Genomic DNA, 25140 nt, shown 5'->3' with positions numbered 1-25140 from the left:
CTGAATTTCAGCTTGGTGCGATACTATTCTAGGAGAGTCCTCCAGAACCTATTAGTGAAAATCTTATCTCGATTTGAGATGATATCTTCCGGTCTTCCCCGCACTCGAACCACTTGTTCGAAGAATAACTTTGCCACACCTTCCGCATCCACCTCCGTTGTGGTGGGTATGAAATGTGCCATTTTCGAAAATCGGTCCACCACCACGAATATCGCATCAAACCCCTCGCTTGGGGGGAGTCCCGTGATGAAGTCCATCGTAAGACATTTCCACGGACGATCTGGAATTGGGATGCTTTGCAACAAGCCCCCACTAGCCTTAGTCATGGCTTTTACCTGCTGACATGTTGGACATGTCTTTACATAGTCTTGGACGTCATTAGCCATATCTAGCCAATGGTACTTCCTCTTGAGTAAGCCCATCGTCTTGGGCACTCCACCGTGTCCCGCAAGAGGTCCGTCATGACACTCTTCTAAGGCCACTTTCCTTAGTTCCCCTTCTGGAACATACACCCTCGTTTGCTTGTAATAAATGAGTCCGTTGCGTTCCGCATAGCCCGTTTTCTCTTCCGTTGGTAGCTCACCTCTCTGGTGAGCTTCCCGTGCCTCTAGATTCCTCAGCAACACTTCTTGTGCTAGACCATCATTCTCATATGCTGTCCGCACATCGTTCCAGAAGGTTGCTGTTGCGCTGGATATTGCCAACCTCAAGCTCGCTTTTTGACTTAGCGCATCCGCCACGATGTTGCTCTTCCCAGGCTTGTACAGAATCTCGCAATTAAACTCGGCCAAGGCATTGGCCCACCGACCTTGTTTCCCTCTCAGGTCGGGCTGTGACAAGAAGTGTTTCGTTGCCACATTGTCCGTGTAAACCTTGAAGTGTCTCCCAAGGTAGTGTCGCCACTCCTTGAGCGCCTTGACCACCGCAAACAATTCCTTCTCGTGGGCAGGCCACTTCCATTGAGCCTTGTCCAACTTCTTCGAGAAGAACGCTACCGGATGGTTGTCTTGCTTCAAAACTGCGTCCAACGCAAAGTCCAAAGCATCCGTTTCTACCTCAAAGTCCTTACCAAAGTTTGGTAATGCCAATACGGGAGCCTTCCTCAACTTCCCTTTGAGGTGGACGAATGCCGCCTCGCATTCCGCTGTCCACACCATCTTCCCTTTTCCTGTTTGGTCCGTTAAGGGCAAGGCTACTCTCGAGTAGTGTCTGATAAACTTTCGATGGTAGTTGCATAGCCCCAGGAATGCCCTCAACTCGTGTACATTCGATGGTCGCTCCCATTCCTGGATCGCTTGGACCTTCTCCGAGTCCACTTTGAGCCCGTCCTGGCCCACCACATGCCCGAGAAACTTTACCTCTTGTTAAGCAAAGTCACATTTGCTCTCTTTAGCATACAGTTTGTGTTCCCTTAGTTTCTCAAACACCTTCGCCAAGTGTTCGGCATGCTCCTCTAGCGTCTCGCTATAGATCAGGATGTCGTCAATATAGACGACCACGAAGTGATCCAGATAGGGTACAAAGATGTGGTTCATTAGCGCCGAAAACGTTGCCGGCGCATTACATAGCCCGAAGGGCATCACCAGAAACGCAAAGCTCCCATACCTCGTTCGACAGGTTGTCTTCTCGACATCTTCCTCGGCTACCCTGATCTGGTAGTATCCTGACCTTAGGTCAATCCTCGAGAAGTATTTTGCCTTTCCCAACCTATCGAACAGGTCCTCAACCCTTGGCAAAGGGTAGTTGTTCTTCTTTGTATACTTGTTGAGCAACCGGTAGTCTATGCACATGCGCATAGATCCATCTTTCTTTTTCACAAATAACACTGGCGCCCTATACGGCGACTTGCTCAACCTAACATACCCTTTGTCCACCAACTCCTCTAGTTGGCACTTGAGCTCCTTGAGTTCTTTTTCGTTCAAACGATAAGGGGGACGAACCACTGCCTCAGCACCCTCGACCAGCTCAATCTTATGTTCTATCAGTCGTGCGGGGGGCAACCCCGCCGGTAACTCCTCCGGCATGGTATCCTGGAATTGGTCCAACACCCGTTGGATCACTAAAGGTACTTCTTCCGTTCCTGTCTTTTTGTCACTCTTCACCGAGAGTAAGCACAAAAAGGCTGCCTTAGTTCCTTTAGTGAGTTGTCCTCTCGTGGACACCAGGTTTAAGCAGGATTCTTTGGCCTTGCTTTGCCCTACCTTTAGATCCTGGGCCTCCACCCTAGATCTTCTTCCTTGGGCATTCGCCAGTACCACAAGGTTTCTACCTTGTCCATGCAGGGCTACCACGAACCGATTGAACTAGTCCATTCCGAAGATCACATCAAATCCCGCCATGTCCAACACGGTGAAGTCCATGTCCACCTTCCATGTCCCTACTTCGATTCTCGCTTGTCAAAGTACCTCATCGGTGCTTTGGCTACCTTGAACAAACTCTATAGTCTTGGGTTCGCCTAGCCGTTGCACCGTTAGTCTGGCTTGCCGGACTATGTCTGCAGCCACAAAATTATCCGAAGCACCCGTGTCAATAAGGATCTTAACAAAGCTACCTTCGAGCTTCCCTCGGAGGGCTAGTAGATGTCGCGAGCGACTCTCTACCAAAGTTGCTCGTGTAATGAGTAACTTTGAGTTAGGGATTGGATCACATACCTCAGTTTGGACTTCACCCGATTTGATGGCCATATTGACTCTGGCCTTCTTCGGGTAGGGACATTCCCTTGAAAAGTGTCCCGATTCACCGCAGTTGTAGCATATGTTGTTTCCCACGCTGTTATACGACTTGATCTTCTTATCCGTGGGTTTATCTCTTTTCGCTTGACTCCCCCACGTACTCGCTCGCTGGCCACCAAATTTGCCTTTCCAGAACCCCGAGGACTCATTCTTAGAGAAACTCTTCTTGAATTTCCCTCTGCTAAACGTTCCCCTTGGTTTGGCCCCTTTGCTAAACTTGGATCCCGACCCCATCGTGTTCCCCTTTCGCAGATTATCGTTGAAATGCACCTTGATGGCCGCATCCAACGCTTCCTTGTAGTTGGTCGGGTTCCACTGCATCACTTCACCACGAGCCCAAGTTTGCAAACCTAATATGAAGGCATGGAACGCATCCATATCCCCCATGTCCGTGACAAGTATCCTCTTTGCCATAAACCCATTCACATACTCCTGAATGGTTCCGGTCTGCTTCAGTCTACTCAGCTCGTCCCTTAGATGCAGAGTAGCATTTGGAGGAACGTAAGTTGCGCGGATCCTCGCCTTCATCATTTCCCAAGTGGCCACCGGTCCTTCGTTGGCCTCTGTCGTTCTCCACCAAGACTTGGCATTATCTGCCAAGTATGGTTTTGCACATGGGACCTTCTCCGAGCTCGGTAATCGCAACGCTCGGAAGTAGTCCTCCATATTGTAAAACCAATCCTTCACCACCTTATAGTCATTCACTCCCTTGAAGACTAGTGGGGGCTTTGGTTTGTACTTGGGAACTGCCTGAGGGACTGATTCCACTTCGGTCTGTTCGACTTTGTCTGGTTTTGCCTCAGTCCTTGCCGAAGGGTCCGCACCTTCTGCACTGCCCGCATCCGCAGTCTTTCGCTTTTTCTTCCGCTTCTCGTCACACTTTAGCTTGCGTACGAGAGTCCCTAACAGGGCATAGGTCTGTGCCAATTGTCCTTCTAGAATGTCTAATCGAGCCTTGGACAACCGAACCTCGCCACCGGACTCCTGTTTGGAAGTTTCCTCACTAGAGTCCTCCTCATGCAAGGATTCCTCATCCATAGCCTCTTGTTCGACCGAAGGCTCCAGCTCTGGCGGAGGTTCTGTCTCCGCCTGGGTTCGCTTACACCCTGCCTTTGCCATCTCCCAGCAATCCGCCTCTATCCTTCTCTATAACTGAGGGAAAGGCTCCGATACCAAATTGTAAGCCACAAATTTTTCCTTTCCAATTTGCCAGCTTACCTCGTCTGTCTGACCAACTTTGCCTTGGCTTGTGTTAAGTTCCCTCGCCAAGGTTCTCGCCTATGGTACCAGCTCCTACTTGGTCCTACTTGGTTTCAGCTACTCACTGCACGAGCAACGAAGTGTTAGCCATCCATCTACGGATTCCCAAATCTCTCCCAATCCCCCTCCCCGGGTTAGACTGGACTTAAGGTTCAGCTACACTCCCCGTAGGCACAAGCAGCCAAGCACACCAAGCCTCCAGATTCCTAACACCCCTAGGTACCACAAAACTTGATCATGGGACCCTCTAAATCCCAAGCCTTGGGTGCAACACTTGCTTCGGGACGTCGGGGCGAAACACCGTGGCCTAACGGCCCGGTATGGGTACCTCTACCCCCCCCCCCCACTTCCATCCCGAAGGGAAGGCCCAAGCCCCTAGGAAGGGCGAGGACCAATGAGCCACAAGGTACTCAAGTGGGGCACCACTCCACCTGAGCCAGGAGCACCGCAGTCGGTTTCCCTTTCGGGAGTGGGAGCTGCTCTTGAGCACTTCCCTGGGTGGCCCCTCCGGCACCACCCAAGCCCATGCTTACTCCCACCCAAGGCCCCTCGGCCCCAGTCTCAACCTCAAGTCAGTTTGGAAGCACCACTAGAGAGTTCCTTCAAGATTGGTTCCTGGACCTCACTATCCCTACTATACTTTTGGAACCCCCTACAGCCCCCCCCCCTGGGAAACGCATGCTTTGGGCTTTCACCCCTTGACCCGTATTAGTATTTGGACTTAGTCTCTGGCTCGATCTCGGACCCGATTTCGGATCCGACTTTGGATTCGGTCTCGGACTCGATCTCAGATTCGATCTCGGACCCGATCTCGGACCCGACCTCGGACACAACCTCGGACTCGGTCTCGAACCCAATTTTGGATCTCGGACTCCGTCTCGAACTCGGTCTCGAACTCGGACTCGAACTCGGTCCCCGAGTCGGTCTCGGACTCGATTCCGGACTCTATCTCAAACTCGGTCCTAGAGTCGGTCTTGGACTCGATCTTCGACTTGGTCCCATCCGATGAACTCTTTATCATTTTGGTCATGCTTTTGGGGTTCCTTTAGCCTACAACACCTCGGCGAGTTGGTTCCTTACAAAATGATGACAAAATCGTGTTTGTAACGTCGTCACATGACGAACACGAGATAAAGCATCTACCACTATATTTGATTTTCCTGGATGATGCTTAATAGGAAACTCCCCAAACTCCATGAGTTTGACCATCCAACAAGCTTGCCGAGTGTTCAACTCCTTCTGTGTGAAAAGATACACAAGTGGTTTGTGATTTGTCAACACCACGAACATTGCACCATAAAGATAGTGCCGCCACATCTGCAAAGCATGAACAATAGAGAGTAACTCTTGCTCATATGCGGAATAGCATTATTCCGCGGAATTCAAAGTTTGACTCTCATATGCAATAGGCTATCCCTCTTGCATGAGAACTCCTCCTAGTGCATAACCACTCGCATCGCATGTCACCTCGTAAGGTTTCAATGGAAGCACTGGAGTCTCGCTCAACAATCATTTCAGTGCCACAAAACTCTCCTCTTGTGGCTTCGTCCACTCGAATGGCACATTCTTGCATAACAACCGTGTCAAAGGAATAGCCACCTCTACAAACTTATGCTGGAAACGTCAGTAGTAACTAGCCATACCAAGAAAACTGCGCAACTCGGCCACTGTAGTCGGTGTAGGTCAGTTTTCCACCACAGCCACCTTCCTTGGATCTGTCTTGACACCCTTAGATGTCACAATATGGCCTAGATATTCCACCTCCGACTTTGCAAATTCACATTTGCTCTTTTTCACATAATGTTTGTACAAAAGAACCTTGCGCAAATGCACCCTATGCTCCTCCATATTCTTGCTAAAAACAAGAAAATCTCCATAAACTCATGAAGATAATGCTTGGCCCCTTCTTCTTGTCCCAAGGCCGGCTCATGCCGGCCGATCCAGGCGGATGACATTGTCAGGTGGGGAGTTTGGCTGGGGCGGCACATCTGTTAAAAGATAACGTAGGTGTCCTAAGATGAGCTCAACGAGAACAGAAATCTCGTGTGGAACAAAAGGGTAAAAGCTCATTTGATTTTGATCTTCAGTACGGATACAAACTGTGAAAGCATGGCCTATCGATCCTTTAGTGTTTCCTTACACTGGACAGTATCCTTGTCTCATCATTCCATTTAGTCGTACACCTCTTCCTATCTCCACAATCACTATGAAAGAACTTCTTCATGAAGAACTTATTTTCCTTTTTGCTTTGCATGTTTCTCCTGTCAGTCTTCCTGAGAAGTATCATGATTTTGGGGATGTGTTTGACAAGAAAAAAGCTAGTGTACTGCCTGTTCATCAGCCTTATGACTGTCCCATTGATTTACAGGAAGGAGCATCACCTCCATGGGGGCCTATCTACGGGTTATCCCCGTCCGAGCTTCAAGCCCTCAAAGAATACGTGGATGAGAACTTTGCCTCAGGGTATATTTAGCATTCATAGTCCCTGGTTGGAGCGCCTGTCTTCTTTGTCAAGAAGAAGGATGGGAGTTTGCAGCTAGTCATCGACTACCGAGGTTTGAACAAGGTGACTGTTCGGAACTGTTATCCACTGCCCTTGATCTCGGACCTGTTGGAACACCTCGGCAGTGCCCGCTTCTTCACTAAGATCGACCTCCGTGGAGCATACAACTTGATTCGGATCCGGCCTAGTGATGAATGGAAGACTGCATTCCAAACCCGCTATGGCCACTTCGAGTACACTATCATGCCATTTGGCTTGACAAATGCTCCAGAAATTTTCCAACACATGAAACGACGTCTTTCGAGAGTTTCTTGATCAGATGGTGATCATCTACCTCGATGACATCCTCATCTACTCAAAAACTCAGGAGGAGCACGACGAGCATGTGCGCAAGGTGCTGGCCAAGCTGCGGGAACATGGCCTATACGCGAAGCTTGAGAAATGTTCCTTCGATCAACAGTCTATGGAGTTCCTTGGGTACATTGTCACTCCTGAGGGTATCACGATGGATCCTGCCAAAGTCAAGACTATTCTCGAATGGGAACCTCCACAATCAATGTCGGACGTTCAGGTTTTCCTTGGCTTTGCCAACTTCTACCGCAAATTCATTGATCACTACTCTGACATTGTCCTTCCTCTCATGCATCTCACTCGCAAGGATGTTCCCTTCTCTTGGTTTGCTGCTGCCTAGTAGGCCTTCGACACACTCAAGGCGGCCTTCAGTTCTACTCCTGTCTTAATCCACGCTGATCCCTCACAACCTTTCGTCATCGAGGCTGACACCTCCAACTTTGCCATCGGTGTTGTGCTATCTCAACTCGGAGCGGATCAAGAATTTCATCTGGTCGCCTTCCATTCTCGGAAATTCCAGCCTGCGGAGATCAATTACGAAATCCACGACAAGGAGCTCCTTGCCATTGTGGATTCCTTTAGAGAGTGGCGTCGTTTCTTGGAGGGGGCAGGCCATCAAACAACGGTCTAGACAGATCACAAAAATCTTGAGTACTTTGCCACTTTCTGAGTTTTGAGCCGTCGTCAAGCAAGGTGGGCACAATTCTTGAGTCGGTTTGACTTTGTTATCAAGTATAGACCTGAAAAGTTTCATGGCTTTCCTGATGCTCTTTCAAGGTGGTCCTATCTCAGCCTCAGGCTTGGTAATCCTGCCTTCGATCAACAAGATCAAGTTATCCTCAGTCCTAATTAGCTTCAAGTTATGGCAATTTCCTTGGCCCCTTAGGACTCCTCCTTGATGGATGCGATCAGAAACGATCTTCAATCCAATGACCTCGCCAGCGACATTTTCCCCCATCTTCAGGCTGGACACCCAGTGACTCCCGATTGTCGACGATTTGACGAATTTGAGTTCTTAGATGGCTTGTTGTACCGTGGGGAGCAGCTTTATGTTCTTGAAGGTGATGCTCGAAGGTTGGTCCTAATGGCGTGCCACGATAGCCTGACTACTGTTCACTTCGGCATTGCAAAAACCTATGAGCTGGTTGCACGGGACTTTTGGTGGCCTCACATGGACGACTACATCAAAGTTTTTGTTACCTCTTGTGACACTTGCGCCCAAAATAATGTACCTCACCACCTTCCTTCAGGTTTGTTTTGTTCCCTCCCGGTCCCTTCAAGTCTTTGGGAATCCATCTCCATGGATTTCTTGAGTGATCTTCCAAGTTCTGGAGGCTTCAACAACATTTTAGTCGTGGTGGATCACTTCACAAAGATGGCGCACTTTCTGCCGTGTACCAAGGAGTTTTTGGGCGAGGACATGGCAAAACTGGTATTTAGGGAAATTTTCCGACTTCATGATATTCCTACAGATGTGGTTTTAGATCGGGGACCTCAGTTCATCTCTCATTTCTGGCAACGGTTTCTGCAGCTACTTGGAGTGAAGGCCAACCTCTCTTCGGCGTATCATCCTCAAACTGATGGACAGTCCGAGCAAACGATTCAAACGTTGGAACAATTCCTAAAGTGCTTCATCAACTATCATCAGGATGACTGGTTCGATATCCTTCCCCTTGCTGAGTTCTCCTATAACAACTCTATTCACTCCTCTCTTCGAGTTTCCCCCTTCTTTGCAAACTCTGGCCGAAATCCCCGATTCAATCTCTCACTTCCTTTTCCATCTGAATCCTCTCATTCTAATCCCCGCTCTGAGACATTTGTCTCCAACCTCCAGGAAATCCACAACTCCATCTCCTTCCACCTCCATCGTGCTCAGGAATCTCATAAAACATTTGCCAATGTCCATCGTCAGGATTGTCCCTTTTACAATATCGGGGATAAAGTCTGGCTCCTCAAGTGAAATATCTCCACCACTAGGCCATGTCCCAGACTCAATTTCAAACGCCTCGGTCCTTTCCCTATCACTGCTATCATTAATCCTGTCACTTATCGCCTTGCACTTCCCTCCTTATATCAAATTCACCCCGTTTTTCACTCCTCTCTCCTTGAGCTTTATATTCCTAGTTCTATTCCAAATTGGGTCATTCCTCCACCTCCACCTGTGCAGCTCAAGGTTGGGTCTGAGTACGAGGTTCAGGACATCCTTGATTCCAAGATTTCACGGTCTAAACTCTACTATCTAGTCGATTGGAAGGGTTATGGACCTGAAGAATGCACTTGGGAACCTGCGGAAAACCTGATTCATTCTTCTGACCTTGTTCAAGACTTCCACCGCCACTATCCTTCTCATCCCAGTCCTCATTCTTTTTCTCCATCTCCCGTCCTTCGCCTCCCATCTCATCCTCCTCCTTGTTCTCATTCACGTCCTCGTTCCACTCGTTCTTGAAGGGGGGATGCTGTCAGGAATCCCCCAATTCTTGCCACATTCCTGACTCTCGCCGGATTTCTGACCTGCAGACCACATTCCTAACTCTCGAGACACTTCCCTATTCCTGACTCTCGATTTCCCGTACGATTCCTGAGTCTCGAACCACATTCCTGATGATGATGTAGCGCCTCCTCAACCTCAACTATATTTGGGCCATCCTCGATCCAAGAGTGGTGGAGCTTCATCAACCTATAGTATATATAGGTTAGCCTTGTTTCATTTCTCCACAATCTGAATCAACACCAGTCTAAAGCCTTTTCTTCATTATTCACTAGCTTTTCTCTTTGTCTTTTGCATTTTCCAATCTTGATCTTGTTGGGGGTTTTGACAATATACATATGCTAGGGTATGTGTGTATGTGTGTATGTACATATGTATCTTTGTGTTATTTTCATATCAAAATATTTATTATTGACTAGATTTTTTACTATATGTTTAAAAAACTCTTAATCATAGAAAAATAACTTTTTGTTTTGAATTATTTAACAAAGAACTTTACCTCTAAATATCAAATTTAAAATAGAAAGAAAGGAGTGGATGAAACACTTTAATATTTAAATGTAGTGGCTAAATTTAAAATCAATATTAGCAGTTTTTCGTCATTCATTCCAAGGTCACATAAGATCGTCATAGAAATTCCAAGTGGCCCAAGTTAATAGGAATAATCATATCACCTTGGGAGAGAAGTTGAGATTCCTAGGCTGTTATATCATATATGATCGAGCGAGGGGACACATTCAGCAGGCATTTGCTGTGACACGGATTTTCAATTGACGCGGGCAAACTTGAGAATGTCAACTTTTCTTTAACATATTTTCTATCCAGGAGTGATCGAGAAATAGCCACGATACGACATGGATGAACTAGGCAGTGGCGGGATACCCATTTGGTGACCAGCGCAGCCATGGATTCCAGGATTGAAGAGTACAAGGATGGGATTTGCCATTGGGAGAAGCAGCTGACGCTGGTGCAAAAGAAGCTGGACAAGAGAAGCGGTGAGATTTACCAGGTTCTGGGCATGTACTTTATTTTTGAGGGTGTGGTCCTCAACATTCTGGCACAGCTCTCGTCCAAGAATTCATGCCGAAACTGGTGGATTCCAGTGGTTGTCTCACTAATCACCTCTGCAGTGACATTGGTGTCTCTGGTTGTGAAGCAAAACGATTGCATTAAGCTGATGAGGAAGCTGAAAAAGCGGCAGGACATCATCAATTACTATCAGAACGAGTTGGAGGACCTGAGGAGGAATACAGATCCAAGAAGGCCAAGGTTAATCATTCGCTATGACAATCCTCCAAACAGGTGCATGCTCACTATACTTCAAGAGTTTCTCCTCCCCTCAACGCAAATGCCGAAACGTCCAACACATTCAGAGTGGGCAGCGTTCCAGTACTACATTACAGATGGTGTCCTCATTAGCTTTGGAATATTTGTGTCTGCAGTCCCCAAAAGATTCATGTGTTAAAAATATATTCTCACCATGTTTCCAATCCCAACGCCAACGCCAAGTTTAACGCCTTACAGTTTGCAAGTTGAATGAAATTCTTTGATCTTTTCTTAGTGTTGAAAATGTCAAGTTTAAATATTGTAATAGTTACGTTGACATTACTAAATAATGTAGCTTTTGGACTTCTATTTTGTCGGATTACAGACGGTTTTCGAAGAAGATTCGTGCAACGTGTGATATGCATTCCAGAATTCAGAAAAATTTCACAAGATGGCAGAAGCACCAGCGCCAATGAAAATCAGAAGAAATATCTTCAAGGAATACAGGGAAGGGATTAGACACTGGGAGAAGCAGCAAAAGCTGGTGCAGAAAAGGCTGGACAGTGCTATAAATCAGATCTACCAAGTGTTGGGCATGTACTTCGTGTTTGTCGGTATGGTTCTTAACATGGTCGCTCACCTCGCCTCCATGACGAATTCCAGCACAAAATGGTGGATTCCATCGTCCGTGTCGCTCACCACCTCAGCCGCAGCTTTGGCATCACTGATCTTGAAGCAGAATTACTGCATCAAGATGATGAGAAAGTTGAAAAAACGGGAGTACATTGTCCACTGTTACCAAGCTTTAGTGGAGGACATGAAGAGAAACCCAAGGAGATCGAGAAAGAACATATTCTATTGCAACCCTCCAAACAGATCCATTTCAAAAATTGGTCTCGAGTTCCTCTTGCAGAACTACATGAACAGGATACCAAGAAGTCCCACCAGGGAAGAATGGGCAGAATTTCAGTACTTCGTTTTGAATTGTGCTCTTGCCGCGTTTGGGGTTTGGGTGTCCTTAATCTCCAGAGATCTCATGTGTAGATGATTAAAAGCATCAATCGTACTTACAAATTTCACAATATGTTGGATTGAAAGCATCACAAATTTGAGGTGCTTACTCTCTTCCGATAAATTATTTACAATACTGATATAGCTTTTCCTTTACAGAGAACCAGCAGAAGAAACTTCTCACTTTTGCGAACGATTTGTGTGATGAGCAATTTAATTTAAATGGTGTTATGCTAGCCCTCTTCTATGAGAATGAACCGCTCAGTTTCATCTTCCAGGACGATATAAGATCTAGCTGCTTGCACGTGAGGTTCCATTATAATATGAAGTCCAGTAGGACTTTCCCCTTTGATCCCAGAAGCCTTAAAAAGTATGGCAGTCCTGGTCCTTGGGCGATCGCTTTTCACCTTTAAACTTACAGACTGTGAGCTCATGGGCTGTATAATGCCCCTGAGTGTGCAAAACACCATGCCATAATCATTGTCACGGAGAAACAAAATTTTGTCAGTTTGGTTGACGATCAAAATTTTGGAAGCCGAAATTCCCATCGCTAAATCGCACTATGCTACACGAGAGATCAAAGAGCAAGAGAGAGAGATGTTACACCATAGCCCATAAAAGCGAGAATGGGAAAGAAGAGCAGAACTCCTTTAACATTTTTCAAATACCAAAACAATCAAGCTTATCCAAATGGAATCTGATTTCTTCCAGAACTTCGGGAAGTTGACAATCTAGCTGGAAGATGACAATCTAGAATGTCGACATCTGCGGCACAGTGTCCAGGGTCACAATTTCACTGCGGTCCTTTACTTCCCTTGCAAGAAAAGTCAAGCAATCTTATAAATCTCTCCTGCATTGTGACCAAGAGACCCAAGTTTCCAAATGAAGATCACTTCAAGGACTAGATATGCGATCAAGCTCCCAGCCCCATCTCCAGGAGGAATCCACCCCCTCTCCAACATCGATCAAATCGTCCCAAGGTACTACACGCAATTCCTTCTTTTCTTTCCCACTACCACCAGAGAGCTTTCCACCGACAATCTCAAGGCGTCACTCTCCACCACGTTGGCCACCTTCTACCCTCTAGCCGGCCGCTACGCTGTTCTTCCCAACAACGCCCTCCAGCTCGAGTGCTCGGACCAAGGGAGCGACTTCTTCGAGGCTTTCGTGGATGGAGGGCTCGACGATTTCGGCGGCTTCGAGCAGCACGATCCAAGGTTTGAGCTTCTCAGCCCGACCGGGATCTACAAGACTTCTGGAGACATCACGGAGGCGCCATTGGTCACTGCCCAAGTCACTCGCTTCCAGTGTGGAGGATCCAGTCTCGTTCTTGGAGTCCATCACAATGTGGGCGATGGATTCTCGGCCAGCTCCTTCTTGACGGCCTGGTCGCTCGTCTCGCGAGGAGAAGGAGAGGAGTTTCTAGCACCATGCTTTGATCACTCGCTCATGGATGCCAAAACTCTCCGCAAAGTCGATGATCCGGCAAAACTCTTCAACCACGTCGAGTACCAGACCCAGCGTCCAAACGTTCCGGCCACATTCCCAGAGCTCAAAGCTTGCATGTTTAAGTTCCCCACCTGGGCGATCGAGGCATTGCGATCTTTCTGCGAACCTGGAACCACCAAGTTCGAAGCTCTCGCGGCTCACGTCTGGAAGTCCGTCACCAAGGCTAGGAATCTCGAGTCGCACGAAGAAACCAAGCTGGGGATGGCTGTGGATGGACGAACTCGATTCACCCCACCTCTTCCAGAAAAATACTTTGGAAACGTGATCTTCTACGCTTGCACTTCTTCGTCGAGCCAGAAACTCGTGGAGAATCCAGTGCGTTACTCTGCGAGTCTCGTGCATGAAGCCACGCACCTCATCACCGACGAGTACATGCGATCGGCGCTTCACTGGCTCGAGCAGCAGCCAAGTCCTCTGGGAGTCTTCCCCAGTTTTTGCGATGCTAGAACCGACTTGGCATTGACGAGCTGGTCGAGGTTTCCACTGTACGATGTGGATTTTGGTGGTGGCAAGCCGGTCTTTGTTGGATTGCCGGTGGCGGCTTTCACGGGGCTTGTGATATTTCTGCCGTGGCTGGACGATCAAACGATGGTTGTCCTCGTTGGTTTATATGCCGAGCATATGAGGAATTTGCTTGCGGATCCAGAGTTTTGTACATAACGGTTCAAACTAAAATTAGTGAGGTTACCTATTTTTCCCTATTTATAATAATAATATTATGATATGTATTTAAGATGTTTGTATGAATTTGCTTGCGGATCCAGAGTTTTGTACATGACGGTTAAAACTAAAATTAATGAAGTTACCTATTTTTCCCTATTTGTAATAATAATATTATGATATGTATTTAAAATTTGCTTGCGGATCCAGAGTTTTGTACATAACGGTTCAAACTAAAATGAATGAAGTTACCTATTTTTTCCTATTTGTAATAATAATATTATAATATGTATTTAAGATTAAGAAATGATCAGATTGAAATTTCACATGAAAGCATATTGTTTTAGATTGAAATTACCAATTATTATTTTTTAATAATAATATTATGATATGTATTTAAGATTAAGCAATGACCAGATTGAAATTTCACGTGAACGCATATTGTTTTAGATCTTGATATCCCAACTAAAACGATAACGTTGCTATAAGCCCTAAAAACAGGGGCTCTGTTTTTAAGAATTAGGGCTCGTCAGTTTAAAAGAAAACAAGGCGCCAAAAAGCCAAACGATTCGATTTGATTCACTCGTGGATCCCTTTGAAATCAACCCTCTACCAACGGACGCGGACGACATGTGGAGGTTTGCTGATCACACACAACACTACATCCATTAAAAACCATTGAAGTTTTTTAGGCATTGTTTCTTTGTTGGGCTAGGCTGGCTAATCCATCTCAAGTCTCCAATCTACTTGGAGATTGGGGAGAAAATATAAAGCGATTCTAGACACCACAATCGGAAGAGGAATCGATCCCATTCCCAACCCAATCTCCAAAATCCCATCCCACCCATAAAATATGAAAGATGGGTTCCAACTAGACATGATTCTCTCACAGCACACATAAATAAAAACACTAAAAAACTACATACTTTAAACAGTTTGATCGCACTTAAACTGCTGACACATCACTGTAAATCTAGAGGAATCTCCCCTTCATTCCCATCGCCACAAATTGGGAATCTCTTCCTTTTTTACCCCCCTTCGGGAATTTTTTCGCGGGGAATATCCAATGGCTGGGCGACTCGTAGCCCACTTGCGACTTCTAGTGCGGTGGGCGGAAACTAGAAAGAACCAAATTATATGGTAAAATATTAATAGAAGTTACGGCCCAAGGTTTACCACCTTTATAGTATTGCGTCGCACGAAAGGTTGTAAACAAGATCGAGAAAGACGCAAAAAATTAGTCCCACCAAACTTGAAAGTTTGCACATGAACATGTGAGCTGTTCCCATATAGTATAAGTGGCGGGGATTAAATTAAAGCGGCGATCGGGGGTTCGATTCCCCAGGAGTGCCCTAAAAACCCGACGGCGGCGACGGCCGTACGAAAGTGGTCACAATCTCTGGCCATTACTGATTTTTCCCCTTGGCACAGCGCGCAGGAGCACAGGAGGAGAAGCGCGAGTGCCTGTGCGATGTAGATGCTGCTCGTCGCGTCTCCGCCAGGGCGGCCAGGATCGAGAGAGAGGGAGAGAGAGAGCTAGGCGCTGGATCAATCGCCGGGGCAGGGTTTCCATCCTTTCTTTTTCGTCATTCCAATCGCATCCCTGGAGGGCCGCCTTTTTGCGCCGGGAGTGATTCGCAGGGCAGGATCGTCGCTGGGGCGGCGCTAGCATCCGATATTTCGGGGCGCAATCGGGAATTTTCTCGGGGACCGACATTCTCTAGGTAGGGAGTGGATGGATTCTAGGAGCTCGCGGGCGGTGGGGGGGATGGCATCGGGAGCTCTGGCAGAGTTTCTTTTGCGCGTTTTGTGCTAGATGCCGGAGGCCAGCAAGAGAATGAGGATGACTTCGGGCGATCTAGGACAAAGTGGCTACATCAGTAGCCCGAATCTTAGCACAGTGAGCACGGATGGTTCCAAGGATCAGTTTCCTGTTGGTATGAGGGTTTTGGTGGTTGACGACGATCAAACCACGCTCACGATTCTTGAGGCGATGCTTCGCCGCTGTCGCTACAACGGTAAGTGCAAATTTCATCTGGCTACCTTTTTTTCCTTCATTTTTCCGTTCCAAGGATGAATTTGTGAATTCTGGGTGGCTTGTTTCTTTTGTTCTTTGCAGTGACGACGTGTGGCAAGGCGACCACGGCGCTAGCACTGCTGCGAGAGCATAAGAACGACTTTGATCTGGTTATAAGCGATGTCTACATGCCAGACATGGATGGTTTCAAGCTGCTCGAGCTCGTGGGTCTAGAGATGGATCTTCCAGTCATCAGTAAGTTTTGGTTTTCTTGTTTTCTAGCTTGAGCTTTCTTTGCCCATCGCAGTGATGTCCACCGATGGAGACTATAACAACGTGATGAAAGGGATCACTCACGGTGCTTGCGACTACTTGCTCAAGCCGGTTAGAATGGAGGAGTTGCGTAACATATGGCAACACCTAGTGCGGAAGAGAAAGAATGAGGCGAGGGAGACTGAGACCTTGACTCCGGCCGAGGCTGATAAACTCAAGGGCGGAGGAGGGGATGACGTTGAGCACTTGTCGTCGGCGTGTTCGAAGAAACGAAAAGATGTGAAGGAGGAGGACGAAGGTGTTGATCATGATAGCGAAGACCCTTCGTCTTTGAAGAAACCACGGGTTGTTTGGTCAGTGGAGCTTCACCAGCAGTTCGTGAACGCTGTCAACAAGCTCAACATTGATAGTAAGCTCAAGCTTTTTCATTTCGAACTGTCTTCTAACGTTGCTGTGTCTCTCGTTTCGCAGAGGCCGTGCCTAAAAAGATCTTGGAGCTTATGGATGTTCCTGGCCTTACCAGGGAAAACGTTGCAAGTCATTTACAGGTATGGTGTCTTCCTGGTTATAGATTCTACAATCTCTTTTCTTCTGTTTCTTTTCCCAGAAGTACCGGCTGTACCTGAAAAGGATCAGCGCTCAGCAACCGCAAAACTCAGCAGGTTTCTCGTTTGGTGGTGTCGATGGTCCTGCTGAAGGGCGGGGCCACGGCTCATTTTCATTGCAAGCGGTCCCGGCAGTTCAGCAAGGGGTACTTGGTAGGATAGGCACGACAAACAATTTGCCAGCGTCAACCGCCCTCGATCAGTCTGGTCTTCTTCAGCTCTCCGGCGGCGGACCGGTGTTTAGACCAAACATGACACCGCCAGTTTTCGGGTCCCAGAACTCGTACTTCCCGGCTTTCTCAGGTGGATATCAGATAGAACAGCAGGCTCCGCAGGTACCTCTGTATGGGCTAAACCCGATCCAACAACAGGTTCCTGCAAATGCCTCGCCAAAGCTAGCGGGTATGACCAACCTGGGACTAACTGGGACGTTTTGTCCGAATCAAAACGGTTCTTCGAATCCTCTCGTGGTACAGCTACTTCAACACCAAAGGCAGCAGCAACAGCAGCAGCCACCGATAGGAATTCCAGGGCCGGGCTTGGGACAACAGCAACGTACAGTCTTGAGCGAGATAAACCTGGGAGTCAACACCGGGTTAAACGACGAGGTTGGCTACACTGGGCTAAACGCAGCGGTGATGAGGAGCTCGGGTGCCATGGAAAACAAGAACGGAGGCTTACTGGGTGTAGTGGAAAGCAACTTCTCTCCAGCGAGCCTGGGCGGTATTCCTCCACTTCCACCCGTCACCCCCGGCCCCTTGGTTTCGTTCGACGCGGCAGAGGTTGCGGCTGTCAAGGGATTGAATCCAGGAGCAGTGGTTTCTTCAGCCGGCTTTGGAATGCCGGTGTATAACCAGAACCGGAGGCCTCAAGAGTGGGCGGGTACGCAGGAACAGCAACGACTGGAAGCTTGCAGCCCGGTGATGAGCCCCCCGAGCTACAATCACTCGGTCGGGAGTCACACCAACAATTACAACGCGGTAGCCGGGCAAGACGTTCATCAGCAACACAAGAAGTTACTGGAGGACGAGATCATTGTGAATCCAGGCACCCTGCGGAGCTTGCGAGAGAGCAGCGAGAAATCAACCGCGGAGAGCTCCTTCAAGCCCAAGGTGGAAACCATATCAGACTCGTTGATAAGTGCTAAGATAGGCTTCCAGATTGATCAACAACAGCAAGCTCCAGCCGCGGATGATCTTCTCAGCTTTTACTTGAAGCAGGTTTGAGTTCTTCTCTTTCGTTTCTCCCTGTTTGCTGACACGTTTGATTCCTCTTTCCAGCAACAACAGGAAGATATGAGCTTTGTGGACAACGATTTGGCATTCGATGGTTATGTAGCTGATAATCTGTATGTAAAGTGACCACTCTCCACTCCCACGCCCTCTTCCATTTTTATTTTTATTTTTTTCTACAGTTTTCCTTCTAGGAATTTGAGCTCCGAGTTATTTCTGTGCAGGGAGCTGCGATAGAAATCCAGAAAAAATCCTTGTTTTGCTCTTGGCTCTTCATTTTATAACTTTTTTTCTTCTTAATTGTCTTACTTTGCTCTGTTTCCAGCAAAAAGAAAGTGAGGAACACTAGTGTAACACAAATCTCTAATGCTTTTGTAGATTTTTTCAATTCCATTTATTTTAACTTTAAAAATAAGATTAAAATAGTTATCATTTATTCTCACAGTTCATCTCAAATAGTTTTGTGTGGTTCTAGGGAACAAGAGATAAGGCATGGATTTATCAGTGCTTGTAATGCCTGTTCTTGGCATTGTTGCTACTGCCGCACTAACATTTTATGGAGTGAGCTTCATGGAGATGAACAAGGTAGGCGGTGGAATGATCTTTTCTTGAACGATTTTGTGTTGCGCTGTAGAAATCCATGGATCTATTGGAGGAAAGATACCCCGAAGAAGAAGAAGAAGCCGCAATTGGGAGAAAAAAGCGAAGCAAGCGAAAGAGAAAACCAAACTAGAACAGCCAGACTTCTAGCTAGAATTTTCCTGTGTGATAGCTCGAAGTCGTTGTAGTATAGTGGTAAGTATTTCCGCCTGTCACGCGGACGACCCGGGTTCGATCCCCGGCAACGGCGACCCCTTTTTATCGAATATTTTCTAACTATTTTTTACTCATTAATCACTTTGATCAAACTAACTCGTTGATTTAGCAAGGAGCACCTTTCCACACGGTTGCGTTGCATGGTGGCCTTCCTGATATACATGCTGGCCTCGAACAATAGTAGTGATCACTCGTCCATATAACGTTTGTCCCGCGTATGGTGTGAGCTGGAGAAAAACCAAATGACATAAATTCGTGGAAAGCAATCACTTACCTTGTGCTTGTGGAAAATGGTGTAGTTTTCATCGATCACGAAAGAGCTCTCCGGGTCCCATACTACGATGTCGGCATCCTTCCCTGGTTCTAAAGATCCCTGTGCAATCACGAAGGTTGAATAGAAATCCTATACGAGACGAGAGTACCTTGGAGGAGTAAATGTTTGCAAGTTTCGCTGGACCTCGGCTCCACAGATTTGAGAGCTTCTCCAGCGTCAGTCCGTGAGGTATTCCGGCAGTCCAAGTCGCTGGAAGCACAAACTGAGTTTAAGCCGTCAGTCAGAAACTAGATTTGAGTAGAAAACTATATAACCTGAAGCGAAGAAATTCCACCCCAAGCTCTCATGAAGTCACCTTCTTCCGGTAACTTCATGTCACTGGGAGACGGAGAGTGATCCGAGCTGAGTAGATCGAAAAAGTCATCCTGGAAAGAGAAGAGAGTTCAAGGCTAGAAGTTTGGAAAAACTAAAAGCGAGAAACAACTCACATTCACAGCATTCCAAAGTTTCTTTCGGTTGACCTCGCTCCGAATGGGAGGGGCGCACTTGTAGCGAGTATCACCATCGCCTATGTTGTCCGACGAGAATGCCAGGTAGTGAGTGCATGTTTCTACCGACACATTCAAGCCTTGAGCTTTGGCTTTCTGCCGAAAGACGGTAACCATATGTCAATGAAATGAAATCCAGAAAGCTTTGGTCACCTTGATCATTTGCATGGATTCGTCGGCATCAGATAAATGGACAATATGGACACGAGCACCTTCAGCTTTTCCTCCAGGAGCTGTATCTTTTGCAACATCTAGTAGGTCTCGTATAGCCTCCTGTTCCCTTGAACAACAAAGCAAACACATATAAAACACTCGGTGACTTAAAAAGCTGCTTAAAACATGTACCACGAATTTGGTCTTGACTCGAGATGTGTTGAATACAGCCTGGGGTCTTTGTCCACTTGAGAGGATTTAACCCCGGGTTGTTCTTTTTCTGCATGGACGAGCAAGGGGCGACCATACTTTGCTAACACGGGCAACGCCGCCTGCATTGAGTTTCCAGTTTGCAAGCCAATACCTCTTGAAAAAAGTTCTACCTTACCTGTATGTGCTGACCCGTGGTCATTGGGAAGTCGTTTATTCCTGATGGACACATAAAAGACTGCGTAAAAATCATCGGAGCCTTGAGAAACATTTTCATATGTACGAGCAGCGGCTAATACCTTGAGGCCCAAAGCTCCACTATCAAGAAGTTCTTCCAAGATCGTGAGATTTGCAGCATTCTCAGGAACAAGGCCTCCCCAAAATCCTAAAAGTGGTCAAGCGAAAGTTGGAGAAAAAAGAAGAAGGAAAGATATCCTCACCAACATCGACCATAAGTTTCTCTGCTGCGCTTGCAAGCTGTTCAAACAAAGTTCATCGACCAAAGTTCGAGAACAAGAAAACGAAGAAGGAAAAGTACCTTTAACTTGAGAAGCTCGCTTGACGTAGTGGTCGGAAAATTGTTCAAAGGCATGTCAACGAGAGAAGTCACTCCACCTAAGAAAACAAAGTTTCTACAACACTACATAAAACGATTTCACTTGCTTTCTAGTTTCAGATTCTTACCCGCTGCGGCAGCCATAGTTCCTGTAACAAATCCTTCCCATTCTTCTCTTCCTGGCTCGTTTAGATGAACATGACTGTCTTTGAAAGAAGGAAAAACCATGAGCTCCGCAGAAGAAAAGATGGAAAAATCGTTCTTACGCATCAATGAGACCCGGCATGACGACCGCATTCCCATAATCCATCACAGGCACGCCGTTTATCTCCTTGGATGGCGCCTCTTCCCGCTCGAGAATCGATACCACTTTGCCATTGTCAATCTCCACTACACAAGCAAAACCACTATAGCGCACTAGCTCAAAATCCTTCCAATATTACCAGAAGCGGAGATTATCCCCGCGGGAGTGATCACGCGCTTGCTGAAGAGGAAGAAGTGATCGATCGGGAGAAGGCTGCATCGATCGAGAGCCTAAGATCGAAAAGGAGAAGATTCAACCCCCGTGATCATCCTAACGATCGGCGAGCCCCGGGCGATAAAAAATCGAGTACCTGATTCGCTCCAGCGATCGCGAAGAGGAGAATCGCCAGAGAAACAAACGCGAGCCCCGCCTGGCTCTCCATCGTCGCCATTGCCCGAGGTTTTCCACGTGGGTTTAAATTAAGGACAATCCTATTCTGTCAGTTGGGATTCTAGCGGAATGTTCGATTTCAATTAGGAGAATATGCGGCTAGGGTTCTAGGAGATGCAACAACTGGAAGAGCTTGTGTCGCGCGCCTCGCCTTCCGCCGATCCATTTCCCGGCGCGCTGTCGTGCCAGGCTCGATCGCCGCTGGTCGATCGGGCGCTGGGAATGATGGGATTTACTGCCGCCGCTGTAAGTTTGCCTGTGATTCTTGCAATGCGGTAATAGATCCATTCCTTGCAGCTCTATCCAAGAACGACGGCATTCTCCATCGAGGCGCTGGTGTCCATTCTCTCATCGGCGGCATTCCACGGCGATTCTCGGCCCGGCTGCGTGGGACAGGGGATTCCAGAGATGGACAGATGCCAGGGCAAGAATCTCGACGATAATCTCGCTGTATCGCAAGAGCGAGTGGAATATGGATCCTGCATTTCCATGTCGTGCCTGGAGAAGCTCGCCGAGACTTGCAAAGGATTCGTCAAGAATGGACAAGGTATGCCAGCTTCCTATGGAATCGTTCGCGTTCTTCGTGTTCTTATAAGTTTCTTTCCTTCTCTCCCAGGTGACCAAGCTCTTCCTCTCATCGAGGCCGTGCTCAAGGTGGCCACGGACATTCCTCGCTGCAAGCTCAAGACACCATCGTCGTGCATGCTCTACGTAAAAAATCCCGGATCGTCCAGCGACGCTGCCACTGGAAGAATCATCGAGCTACTGGACATCCTCCGCGAGGAAAAGCTCTACTCCAAGCTCGCTCCATCCTCCAGGTCAGTCCATTCCAACTTTCCAAGTAAGTTGGATTGACACCATCGCTCCTCCCAGATTGCAAGCCTGGCGATTGGATCCAAAGCAGCTCAAACAAGATCTCTCCGGCTTCGTCCGCGCCGCAGTGGAACAACCGGATCTAGATCTCGCGAAGGAGCTCTTCCAGCGACAAGACTGGAAAGCTCTCGTCTTGGGCTTGGCCGATTCGCCGCTAAAGTTCCTGGAAGCCGATCGCCTGCTCGAGAAGTGGTCAAGCGTATCGAAGTAAGTATGAAATCTCTCCTCCGGTTTTCTCGAGTGATCGTCGTCCAGTGAGAGTGGAAGAATGCGCTGATCGTGACTTTCTTTTCCCAGCTTGAGACGTGTCCGCGAGGCGCTCGAGAATTTCCGAGAGGCCAAAGCTCAAACAAACTCTTGGAAGATGCCGGTGGATATTCGCCCCTCATCCCCCTCGTAGGGTTAGGGTTTTCTCTGGCGGTGGGCAGTGTGGCGTCCAGCAGCGGAGCGCGGTCGAGCGGTAAGACGCGAATTCTCGATTCCATTCTCTGATCCATCTCTCCTCTCTCCTTGCCAGGGATGGCGGACGGCGCTGAGACCGACAAGAACATCGAGATATGGAAGATCAAAAAGCTGATCAAGGCGCTGGAATCCGCGAGGGGCAACGGCACCAGCATGATCTCGCTCATCATGCCGCCGCGCGACCAGGTCAATCGCGTCCAGAAGATGCTTGGCGACGAATTCGGCACGGCCTCCAACATCAAGAACCGCGTGAATCGCCAGTCGGTGCTCGGCGCCATCACCTCCGCCCAGCAGCGCCTCAAGCTCTACAACAAGGTGCCGCCCAATGGCCTGGTGCTCTACACGGGCACCATCGTCACCGAGGACGGCAAGGAGAAGAAGGTGACCATCGACTTCGAGCCTTTCAAGCCCATCAACGCGTCGCTCTACCTCTGCGACAACAAGTTCCACACCGAGGCGCTCAACGAGCTCCTGGAGTCCGACGAGAAGTTCGGCTTCATCATCATGGATGGAAACGGGACCCTCTTTGGCACGCTCAGCGGCAACACTCGCGAGGTTCTCCACAAGTTCACGGTGGATCTGCCCAAGAAGCACGGCCGTGGAGGGCAGTCGGCGCTGCGTTTCGCGAGGCTCCGGATGGAGAAGAGGCACAACTACGTGAGGAAGACCGCGGAGCTAGCGACGCAGTTCTTCGTCAACCCGGTGACGAGCCAGCCCAACGTTGCCGGGCTCATCCTCGCGGGGTCGGCGGACTTCAAGACGGAGCTCGGGCAGTCGGACATGTTTGATCCACGGCTCCAGACCAAGGTGCTCAACGTGGTGGACGTTTCCTACGGCGGGGAGAATGGGTTCAACCAGGCGATCGAGCTCTCGGCCGAGATCCTGTCCAACGTCAAGTTCATCCAGGAGAAGCGGCTGATTGGCAAGTACTTTGAGGAGATCAGCCAGGACACGGGCAAGTACGTGTTTGGCATCGATGACACGCTCAAGGCGCTGGAGATGGGGGCGGTGGAGACGCTCATCGTGTGGGAGGCGCTGGAGGTGATGCGCTACACGCTCAAGCACTCGGTGAGCGGGGAGATCATCATCAAGCACCTGAGCAAGGAGCACGAGTCGGACCAGTCGCACTTCCGGGACCCGGAGACGCAGGCGGAGCTGGAGGTGCAGGACAAGATCGCGCTGCTCGAGTGGTTTGCGAACGAGTACCGGCGGTTTGGGTGCACGCTCGAGTTCATCACCAACAAGTCCCAGGAGGGGTCGCAGTTTTGCCGGGGCTTTGGAGGGATCGGAGGGATCTTGCGCTACCAGCTGGACATGAGGACCTTCGATGAGATCTCCGACGACGAGGGCGTGTACGACGACTCGGACTAGGAATTTGTCTCCGCTCGGCTTCACGGCAGTACGCCAAACTCTGCATCGTCGACAACACTCATCCAGGTATGCGAGTGCGAGAGATTGATTTTTTGATGTTGTCCTCTTCCTTGCAGGATGGATTTGGTCGCGGGAACGTAATAACCATGTGAATTGGAGCTTCTAAAAATCAAGCAGTCTAGTCCGAAGAAGGAAGCTAACAGGTTTCTAGTTTCATCGTTGTTTCGTGATTTTCTTTCACCTTGTTTTGTGTAATCGTATGTGTGGCCATCAAATGAAATAGTCATAACTTCAAATTGAGAATTGTTCCATTTCTTTCTTTAGGAATATCAAGCTATGAGCTGTACTATAAGTCAGGCTTGGCGAGACTGGATGAGTAGATGTCTTCGCCCCAGTTCAGAGTATGGATCTATTTGATCATCGGTTCTACCCCTGAAACGCACAACCGCCTGCGCATCTACCTAGAGATTGCTTTTGTAATGATCCACGCACCATGAGCTTGTGTTAAACGACTCTAAACAGGAACCTTTCAAAAAGGCATTACATAAATACATACAAACAGCCAACATGGAAGAGGCACAAAATAACTTATGTAGGATAATAAAGATTCTACCACCTTTTTTCTTGAGGAATATCAAGTTTCCTCAATCCAATATTTAGCAATTTATTTGTCTATAAGGAACACCTGATTTTATTGTACTAATTCTTAAATTTGCTCTTTGTCAATGGTTTTAGAAAATTTTCAATTTTAAAAGAAAAACTAAGAGAGATGAAATTCTTCCTTACATATTATCTTTGTGAGATATTAAAATATTGCTAATGTGAAGCTTTTTTGGTTTGTTTGTGATTTATTATATAGGATATTTTACCATCTAACGGTTGTTATTCATTTAGATTAATCTTGCATTTATGATTTATAAACATATTTATAATTTCCATTTGATCAATTGGACTAATAATAAGAATAACACTAGTATTAAGTAAACCAAGCAAAGTGCAAAAACTTATTTTAAAATGGATATTATTTGTTTATAGGTTTTTTTATTTATAAACCAGACTTATATGGTGGTCTATTTGTAACTCAACCTTCGGAATGTCCTATGTTGCTCACAGCTGAGTACGAGGCACTAAAATCCACTCTTTGCTATTGGAGGCTCACCTGCTGCCCAGAAATTGCTATTTACTGCTGACAGTTTCCATGTGTACCTCCCCTCCTATCCAAGATTGACCAATTTGTCATGTGAGCCACTTTGATGGTTCCAAGATTCCTGGAGCA

The 25140-nt window shown here is 47.7% G+C and overlaps 4 protein-coding genes and 1 non-coding gene across 7 annotated transcripts; 4 read left to right on the top strand and 1 right to left on the bottom strand.

The window, feature by feature from the left end:
- The first annotated feature begins 12493 nt into the window (after positions 1 to 12493).
- On the top strand, positions 12494 to 13853 carry LOC9645456 (shikimate O-hydroxycinnamoyltransferase). The gene has a single exon (XM_002975736.2). It carries the CDS (start codon positions 12494 to 12496, stop codon positions 13778 to 13780), a length of 1287 nt encoding a protein of 428 aa, XP_002975782.1. The 3' UTR covers positions 13781 to 13853.
- A 1278-nt stretch (positions 13854 to 15131) lies between these two features.
- LOC9630428 (two-component response regulator ARR1) lies at positions 15132 to 18171 on the top strand. Of its 2 annotated transcripts, XM_024680483.1 has the most exons (7): positions 15132 to 15798; positions 15900 to 16052; positions 16105 to 16479; positions 16542 to 16618; positions 16678 to 17787; positions 17836 to 17895; positions 17956 to 18171. In XM_024680483.1, exons 1-7 carry the CDS (start codon positions 15597 to 15599, stop codon positions 18034 to 18036), a joined length of 2058 nt encoding a protein of 685 aa, XP_024536251.1. In that variant the 5' UTR covers positions 15132 to 15596; the 3' UTR covers positions 18037 to 18171. The 2 variants fall into 2 exon arrangements, with proteins under 2 accessions (XP_024536251.1, XP_002975781.2); XM_002975735.2 differs by having other exon boundaries at positions 16678 to 17895.
- Positions 18172 to 18336: 165 nt separating this feature from the next.
- Positions 18337 to 21159, bottom strand: LOC9645455 (probable allantoinase). Of its 2 annotated transcripts, XM_002975557.2 has the most exons (15): positions 21079 to 21159; positions 20908 to 20998; positions 20731 to 20854; positions 20593 to 20666; positions 20447 to 20523; positions 20349 to 20385; positions 20208 to 20293; positions 20087 to 20146; positions 19891 to 20030; positions 19699 to 19825; positions 19486 to 19641; positions 19312 to 19422; positions 19146 to 19259; positions 18998 to 19096; positions 18337 to 18950 (listed from the first exon to the last, which is right to left on the bottom strand). In XM_002975557.2, exons 1-15 carry the CDS (start codon positions 21157 to 21159, stop codon positions 18816 to 18818), a joined length of 1512 nt encoding a protein of 503 aa, XP_002975603.2. In that variant the 3' UTR covers positions 18337 to 18815. The 2 variants fall into 2 exon arrangements, with proteins under 2 accessions (XP_002975603.2, XP_024536252.1); XM_024680484.1 differs by lacking the exon at positions 21079 to 21159 and having other exon boundaries at positions 20731 to 20849.
- On the top strand, positions 18686 to 18757 carry TRNAD-GUC. The gene has a single exon. It is a non-coding gene; the product is annotated as a tRNA-Asp (tRNA).
- A 1222-nt stretch (positions 21160 to 22381) lies between the features above and the next one.
- Positions 22382 to 24171, top strand: LOC9645454 (eukaryotic peptide chain release factor subunit 1-3). Its single transcript, XM_002975734.2, has 3 exons — positions 22382 to 22491; positions 22549 to 23930; positions 23981 to 24171. The coding sequence occupies exon 2, from the start codon at positions 22551 to 22553 to the stop codon at positions 23862 to 23864; it is 1314 nt and encodes a 437-aa protein (XP_002975780.1). The 5' UTR covers positions 22382 to 22491; positions 22549 to 22550; the 3' UTR covers positions 23865 to 23930; positions 23981 to 24171.
- Positions 24172 to 25140: the final 969 nt, after the last annotated feature.

The sequence above is a fragment of the Selaginella moellendorffii genome, unplaced genomic scaffold (assembly GCF_000143415.4).
Source record: "Selaginella moellendorffii unplaced genomic scaffold, v1.0 SELMOscaffold_28, whole genome shotgun sequence".
Classification (NCBI taxonomy): domain Eukaryota; kingdom Viridiplantae; phylum Streptophyta; class Lycopodiopsida; order Selaginellales; family Selaginellaceae; genus Selaginella; species Selaginella moellendorffii.
Note: the sequence above shows the minus strand (reverse complement) of the source record. Positions and strands in the feature narration are given on the sequence as shown.